General features: G+C 52.5%; 1 protein-coding gene and 1 pseudogene across 1 annotated transcript; both read left to right on the top strand.

Annotated features, from left to right (window-relative positions):
* The first annotated feature begins 1,590 nt into the window (after nt 1-1,590).
* Nucleotides 1,591-2,472, top strand: LOC136457426 (extensin-like). Its single transcript, XM_066457454.1, has 3 exons — nt 1,591-1,661; nt 1,738-1,986; nt 2,068-2,472. Exons 2-3 carry the CDS (start codon nt 1,744-1,746, stop codon nt 2,317-2,319), a joined length of 495 nt encoding a protein of 164 aa, XP_066313551.1. The 5' UTR covers nt 1,591-1,661; nt 1,738-1,743; the 3' UTR covers nt 2,320-2,472.
* A 4,460-nt stretch (nt 2,473-6,932) lies between these two features.
* Nucleotides 6,933-8,233, top strand: LOC136460116 (early nodulin-like protein 18; annotated as a pseudogene).
* The last annotated feature ends 382 nt before the right edge of the window (nt 8,234-8,615 follow it).

Raw genomic sequence — 8,615 nt, 5'->3', positions numbered from 1 at the left:
CGTACCAGGTCCCCCCGCAGGAGACCACCGACGACGAGGAGGAGGAGGAGGAGGTGTTGGTGTGCGGGTCGTCTAGTAGGGGGTCCCAGCCCCCCAGCGGACGTCGCCAGGCGACCAGGAGGCTGCCGTTCTCGTCCTCGCAAGGGGGGACGACGTCGCGTGACGACGAGCGCGGCGGCGACGACGACGACGACGACGACGATGACGACGACGACGGCGACGACGCGCCTACACCAGGCGAGACGGCTTCGACTTCGTCAGGCGTGGCCAAGGTGTACTCGCGCGGGCCCACGCAGCTTCCTAGGGTGCGGCCGCAATTCCACCAGCGCCCGGTGATCACACCCGTGGGCCAGACGTAAGTAACCATTATTGATTTCACTACTTGTTCATATGACATGTCAAAAATCGAACTGAAGACTAATAATTGTTCTTAATGACTCGTGCAGTTCCTGGAAGATTGTGAGTGGAGCAGGTCAAGCACGCCATATCAATGGCATCCAGGGCCTCCTGATTAAGGAGTACTACCCTGGCCTTGTCAACGTCAACGGCGAGATGAAGGTGCCCACCAAGTGGTCCCACTTCTACCTCGTCGAGGAGGGTGGCGAGACCATCGCGGCAAAGATAAAGAGGGAGTTTTGGGTGAGTCTTTCATCGCACCGCATTGCTAAATAGTACGCATTCGTCGGACTTCTTGCAAAAAGGAAATGCTACATGATGTGTCTGTGTGCAGGACTTCTTCACGTGCGAGGAGGGTAAAGCAGCCCAGGCGGCGCGAGTGCAGGAGGCGGTCTGCAAAGATCGTCTCAAGGACCTGTACCATGAGGCGCGCATACAGGCCATCCGCGACTTCCACGCCAACGTGCTTGGAGAGAACATCAAGAAGCCCCAAATCCGCCAGAGAATGAACTCGAGGGAGGCCGACCTCACCCAAGCGCAATACGAGCAGGTAATTAAGTATGACAACATTCGTTCAGATTCCTTCAGTGAAACATTACACTAATCTTCTCGCATGTCAAATACTTGATGTCATGCAGGTGTGTCCGTCGTGGTGCGACAACCACAGGGAATGCTGGACGGAGATTGTGCGCATGTGGCGCACGGATGAGGCGTACGCGAGGCGCGCCGACCGTCAGGGCCGCCGCGCGCAGATGCGAGGGGTGTCACACCACCAAGGGAATCAGCCCCTCCCCCAGTTCGCGACAAGATGGGTATGCGTCCGTTCATGTCTTAATCCTTGCGCTCAATTGTCAATACTTGTAACCATGTTTGTGTTTTCAATGCAGACGCAGACGCACGGTGGGCAGGAAATCAACGAGTACACCGCGTACCTCCTCTCTCACAAGGGCAAGGCGACGGATCCGAACAACGTCTACAACCCGGAGGACGGGCCCGATGCGTACACCAACCCCACCGCCTACGAGAAGGCCACCGAGTACACCGTCGCGGCTCGCCAGCGCTACGGGGAGACGTTCGACCCCACCGCCGAGCCCCTGGACACAGACCTCCTGCAGAGGTTGGGACCAGGGAAGCAGCACGGCCGCTACTACATGGCCCACAGCGCCCTCGACCCGTCTCAGGTTCCTACGCTGACCCAGGTTCGATCCACGCCCACGAGCTCCAGCGACATCCCCGTAGCGCCCCGGCGGCAGTCAGCGTCACAGGTAAGTGCCGTTTCGTTCGTCGTTCACTCGTTTCGCACCTGTACATACAATCAACACTGCGGATGTAATATTGCAGGCCCAGATGGAGGCCAAGATGGAGGAGAGGATCGCCACGTTGCACGCGCAGATGATGGCGCAACAGATGGCTTACCAGCAAAGCCTGCAGCAGCACTACAACACTCAGATGCAGAACATGGCCAGCTTCTTCCAGTCCATGCAGACGCCCGGGGCGTCTACACCGCCTCCTCTTCCAATGTTCGCTCCACCGCCTCCTCCTTCAGAGTTTTTTCCTGTGCCTGCTCTTGTCGCTCCTGGAGGGACCCCGGTGAGTATATTGACTCTTGCTTTAACTTGTGCGTCCATGCTGTAGATACTAATGACATCACTTGGCGTTTAACTTGTGCAGGTACAGTCGACGGGTTCGAACCCGTCTCCTGGAGGTCCCGGCCATCAGATGATGTCGTATCCACCACCTGCACCCTATCCACCGTATCCACCTCCGCGTGGCCCTCCTCCGACGTACTCGTGGCCGCCGGTGCGCGGAGGGTGGCAGTACGCGCAGGCGCCTCAATTTGGTCCAAGGGGGTTTCCGTGGGCAAACCCTGGGGGCTCTGGGGGTGGAGCGGACGACGAGACCGGGGACGGCGCGACGAGCTAGGTACTTGTCGATTCTGTTATCATGTATCCACCGTATCGTCGAAGTTGTTGTCATGTATTTCTTTTCTTCGTTATGGACCTAGACTTGTTATGTTGAACTTCGTGTGATGGACGTCGACTTGTGGTGTTCGACGTGTTGGACTTCATGTGATGGTTGTAATGCACTTGTGTGGTTGTTATTGTGACATATATGTGAGATATATGTGATGTTGTGCGTTATTGTGATATATGTGGTGATGTTGGCGACAAATGTGATGAAATTGTGATATAAATGGTGCTACCGGTGCTTCTGGTGAAATTGGATTATAATTTGTGATTTTGCAGGGTTTTGATGCGAGAAAACAGAAAACAAAAGCAAAAAAAAAAAAAATTCCAGCTTTGCCGACTGTTTACAGTCGGCAAAGCTGGGCAAAAAAACCCCAGGACAGAGTCTTTGCCGACTGCAATGGGAGGCAGTCGGCAAAGAGGTCAAACCTTTGCCGACTGCAACTCCGAAAGCAGTCGGCAAAGAACATTTCAAAAAAAAAAATTTTCTTTCTTTGTCGACTGCCGAGCTGGCGGCCAGTCGGCAAACAATTTCTGAAAAAAAAAATCGTTGCCGACTGCCGAGGAAACAGCAGTCGGCAAAGCCTGCCGTCAGTGCTGACGGCGCCACGTGGCTATGCCGACTGCTGGCGTGGCAGTTGGCAAAGGATTTGCCGACTGTGTGCCACGTGGCAGTCGGCAAATCCGCCTTTGCCGACCCAGGCTTTGCCGACTGCTCTTTGCCGACTGCCACGTGGCTTTGCGGTCGGCAAAGCCTTTGCCGACCGGGGCAAGCAGTCGGCAAAGAGGCGTTTTCCTGTAGTGGTTTAGTTCACGCACCGAATCGGCGCCGCTAAATTTCAGGCGATACTGTAGCTACAGTATCATTTTGTTTTTATTTGGTAATAATTGTCCAATCGTTGACTAATTAGGCTCAAAACGTTCGTCTCGCAAAGTACAACCAAACTGTGCAATTAGTTTTAAATTTCGTCAACATTTAGTACTCCATACATGTACCACAAGTTTGATATGATGGGAAATCTTCTTTTTACATAGTGTCAAATTCTGGAATTGGGAGAAACTAAACATGGCCTAAAATCTCACCGGTGACTAATCTGACAAACTGAAGGCACAGCCTGGCCCTGGCGTTACAGTTGAGAGGAGAGAAGAAGCGAATTGAAGTGGCACGCGGTATCCGATCGAGATCAAGGATCCCTCGAGACGAGGCCTCGACCACGAATTTGTCATGTGACCGTCACATGCATGCTTCCGTGTCCGCCCTGCACGGCAGCACGGTCCTTTGCTCCGCGCGCCATTACCTCCATCCCCGGCCCAACCTATTACTGCATGTATGATATGCCCCATGCATGCACAAGCACAGCACAGCACAATTGCATTGCACAAAAAGGCATTCAGCACCCAAATACTAGCCAGTAATAGTCACCAGCTCACCCAATGCAAGCATGCCAGGATTAAAAGGGGTTGGGATTTTCAGACAGGCGGTAGCTGGCGACGGAGGTGTTGTCGCCCCTTGCTGCTTGACAGTTTGTTTCGGCTGGATTGGCTTATAAGCTATGACTGAAAGTACTGCTGGCTAATTTGTTATGAGAAAAAAATACTGTTCGTTGACGGATAAGTAGCCAAATACGAGCTGTCGAACAGGCTGGCAATGGCATCGTCGTCCTTTCCCTATTGCTTGGGTGCATGCAGTGTGAGCGAGATAGAGAGGGCGAGAGAGGGGGGGGGGGGGGGGGGGGGGTGTTCCGCAGCACTGCACGATGCTAGCTGCAAAGAGGGTAGCCGTAGCCAATGCAACTTGGCCGCGCGGCGTCAGTGCAGCGAGATCCACCATCCACCTTCAGTCCTCGTCCTCCTCCGGCACAACCGCACAAGTCACACCATGTAGTAACTACTGCTCCTCCGTCCATTGTTCATTCATTCATTTACCTCTCCACCTACCACCCACCCATACATCGCTCTTCTTGCGTGCAACGGTGCAAGCTGCTTTGCTGGTGCTGCCCCAGCCTCCCCGCTCCCTTCTCTTGTGCACAACTGCACATCCATCCTGCTTGATTACAAGCATTACTTTTTCATTCGACGAATAGTATTTTTCTCTCACAATAAATCAGCCAATGGTATTTTCAGCCATGGCTTATCAGCGAAGCAAACAAGGCAAGTTAGCTTAGCTGCAAATACTCCATAGATAGCTCACGAAGATAAAAACCCTCGGTGCTAGCTCAGTTTGTTAGGTTCCTTGCGGTGAAATCTACCATCCAGATAGTACTTGACTTGGCATGGGTGTTCGAATTTTTCAGAATTTATTTTAGGATTTAACGGCGTTGTGCTTTCAGTGGTAGGCGACATTCCCGTCTACAGCGAAGGTCGGTGTCCTGTAATTCAGAAAAAAAAACCTTTACCTTCGCTGCGAGGCTTGCAGGTTGCTTTCTTGGTGTTTGCAACCCTCGATTACAGTAGTAAGCCCTAGTAGTAAGGCCCAGTTTAGATCCGAAAATTTTGGCAAAATGAGCACCGTAGCGTTTTCGTTGTTATTTGGCAATTAGTGTCCAATCATAGTCTAATTAGGCTTAAAAGATTCGTCTCATGGATTTCGTCTAAACTGTGTAATTACTTTTATTTTTTATTTATATTTAATGCTTCATGCATGCGTTTTCGTATTCGATGTGACAGGGAATCTTAAAAAATTTAGGGTTTTGGGAGGAAACTAAACAGGAGCTAAGTGCGGTAGCAGTGGATCCAGCAGGAGGCCATGAATGCATGCGCCTGCATTGAGTTGGCTTTCTGAGCGCCAACAGTTAAGCCTTGATGAGCGACGACTGCCCGAGCTTGTCGTCGCAACAGCGCAGTGTATCGTCAGTCAGCAGCACAGCACCAGGGAATTTGCTCTGGTCCTGCGCAGCTGTAAAGCTAGGACAACAACAACAACAAATTGGTCGAACTGTTTTCTTATTCAGATGAGATGAGCAAGAAAATTGAGGAGCATGGGAGAGGGAGAATGTCGAAATGTCGAATTGGGGATTCCAAACCATCGTCTCCCTGCCCGCCTGCTGACACAAAGAATGCATACGGAGTACGCATTCATGCAGAAACAAATTTATTTATATTATCGGGGAAGGAAAAAAACAGCTAGCTAGGTTTTGATTGCACTTGTACGTAGAAGGACCTTGCTGCAGGCTTGCACACTGCTACTACAAGCACGGCTGCACGGCACGACAGCGCAGGCAGGCAGCAAAAAGAAGAAGAAAACCAGCGAAAGAAATAAACAGAAACGGGCCAGGCCCGCCGTGAAAATCAAGAGGTTAGTCAATCCGCGGCGAGCCCATCAGACTAGGGGAGCCATTTTATTACTGGGGTTCAAAGGCCATGACGGCCCATCAGACTTGGTGAGCCCAGCCCGGCCTGGCCCAGCGCGCCATGAACTCCGGCCCATAATGGCCTGCGGTGAAAGTGATGATACCCTGCCGTTGTTGTTGTATATTAATTATTAAATTAACGAGCTGATGCATATCTTGCCGTTTGCTATGGCTGGCTTTAGACGGCATGTAGTAAGCAACCCAGAGCGCCGTTACGAGCTCAGTCATGCCTTGCCAAGCTATGCCAGCCGGTTGCTTGGCCATGGAGGTCAAGGAAATGGTGGAGAGTAACTCCTTGAGGCGCTGGTTAAAGCTCACCATCAGTAACGGCTGCTGTCACAGCTAGCTAATTGCTGCTGCTGCTACTGCCTCACTAATGCACCCCAACGGTAGCATCACCCGGCTCTCGTGTATAAATACACCCCTCACCTCCTCCACGGAGTCTCACAAACACACCACACCGGCGGCAACACCACAGCAGCCGATATTGGTTGTTTCTTTTACCTAATATCTCGAAACATGAGGTCTTTTGCTAGGATAGTATAGCTTTGGCTGTGTTAGGTCGACCTTCTTCGACGATCGATAGAAGCGCGTTGTATGTTTCTTTAAACTTTTCTCTTTAACACAATGATACGTAAATCTTTTACGTTTTCGAGAAAAAAAAAACACCACAGCAGCCCCAGATTCATTTGGACGCCGGCCGGCCGGCCGGCCGGCCGGGTTCATCTCTACTATGTATAGCAACACGCTAGCTAGCTAGGCGATAGATATCTAGCTATTGGCACCGTTTTTTGTCACTATATAGTACGAGCCAGAGCGATCGATAGGGTTCGTGTTCTTGGTACGTACCGGCAGTGGCGGAGCCAGAGCTGAAAGGAAGAGGGGGCCGGATCAAGCTCCATATTAGATCTGTCTAAAATTTCTCTCTGTTTCTTTGGCTAAGACATTGGCGTCAGAAGCTAGGTAACTTTTTCACGCTGTCATGTTGGCTGTTGATCAGCTATAGAATGAAGTGTAAGAAAATAACTACTCCTTTAAAATATGCATGCAGCCATACGACTGTGCAGCAAGTAATATGCATGCAGTCTCACAGAGTCATAGCTATCCTTTGAAAAATTACCAACGGTAAGGAGGGAGCCCAGGATGGCCACAACGTGGCTCCGCCCGTGCGTACCGGGGACAGAGAAGAACCTTGTTGGCACGTACAAGTAGTAGAAGGATGGCACGGCGGATTGCCGGAGTAGCGGCTCTGGCCCTGCTCTCCGTGCTCATGGCGGCGACCTGCGCCACCGGCCACGGCTTCTACGTCGGTGGCCGCGCTGGGTGGGCGCCCAACCCCGCCGAGCCGTTCAACGCCTGGGTGGAGCGCAACCGATTCTAGGTCAACGACTATGGATGGCAACGAGCACATTATCCGTGCGTAGAGGGTTTACAAACCCGCACCGGCGAGGCAAACCCTGTGCCCGCACCCTCGTCCGCGACCCGTCACGGGCACGAAATTGAACCCGCGGGCACACCCGTGCCCGCCAGTCAGATCACAAATTCATAGTTCACGATCACAAACCTATACAGATCACAGATCCAATGCACAACAGCACGTTCACAAATAACAGTTCACATCAGCAGGCCCACATGTCAGGCAGGTTCGTGGGTTTGCGGATACGGGTAAAGTATTTTATACCCGCAAAATTTTTTACCCGCGGACACAAAATCAAATCCGCACCTATGCCCGTGGTACAAAATGATACCCATATTCTCACCCTAACATGTTTTTACCCACAGGCACGCAGGTAATTTGTACCGGTTGCCATGCATATCAACGACACCCTCGGTGAGTTCTCTTCCGTGTCTCTCTCTACTCTGCTGTATGCAGTCTACACGCATTGCTGCATGCCTGCATGCAGATAGATAGATCGCGACGCGACTGACATGGTGCCGCGCCTGCCGTGCCGTCGCCTGCAGTGTTCAGGTACAACAAGGGCGCGGACGCCGTGCTGGTGGTGAGCCAGGGCCACTACGACGCCTGCAACGCCACGGAGCCCGCGCTCCGCCTCGACGACGGCGACTCCAGCTTCGTGTTCCACGCCTCCAGGCCATACTTCTTCATCAGCCCCGATGCGGCGCGCTGCAAGGCCGGCGAGCGCCTCATCGTCGTCGTCCTCGCCGTCCGCGACGGCGGCAGCGACGACGGCACGTCCTCCTCGCCGCCGCCGCCGAAGCCGTCGTCGTCGCCAGCGCCACTGCCCAAGTCCACGTCGTCGCCGCCGCCACTCGGTGCCTCACCTGCTCCGCGCGCGTTGCTCGCACCGCCGCTGTCCCAAGTCCTCGTCGCCGCCGCCGCCGCGTCCTGTTCCGGGCAAGAACGCGGCGTCGCCGTCACAGTCGCCGGTGCCGGCGCCCGCGCCTGCGCCTGGCACGAACGGGACGTCTTCGCCACCGCCATCGCCGTCGTCCGCCGTAGCCTTCAGGGGTGGCTTCCTGGCGTGCCTGCTAATCGGCGGAGCAGCTATTCTCGTTTGATATGGCAATGTCGTCGTCCGTGGCTAAACTTGCATTGATCGTGTTAATTTTCGTTTAGTTGGTGACTTAGATTTGCTTCTGAGTTTTAGGGATCGTCAAAATAATTTTTTGTTTTGTTTGTTTCGGTCGATTTTCTACAAGTTTCTACTAGATCCTTCAAGTGAGACATGTAAATCTTTATTAGAAGGAATGGATCTCCACCTTTATAAGCTAACCAAAAGGATGGAGAGATATATATATGTATCTTGCTTGTTCAAGATTTGTTTGCCATGGCATGATTCATGAGGTCTCAAATTCCAATGTTTATTTATTTTTCAATTTTCCATTTGTGTGTCTAACTGAAATATCAATCCCTTAGATGAGCAATCTCACACCAACGCAT

Source organism: Miscanthus floridulus, chromosome 6 (genome assembly GCF_019320115.1).
Source record: "Miscanthus floridulus cultivar M001 chromosome 6, ASM1932011v1, whole genome shotgun sequence".
In the NCBI taxonomy this organism is placed as follows: domain Eukaryota; kingdom Viridiplantae; phylum Streptophyta; class Magnoliopsida; order Poales; family Poaceae; genus Miscanthus; species Miscanthus floridulus.
This window is presented reverse-complemented; position numbering and strand designations above follow the sequence as displayed.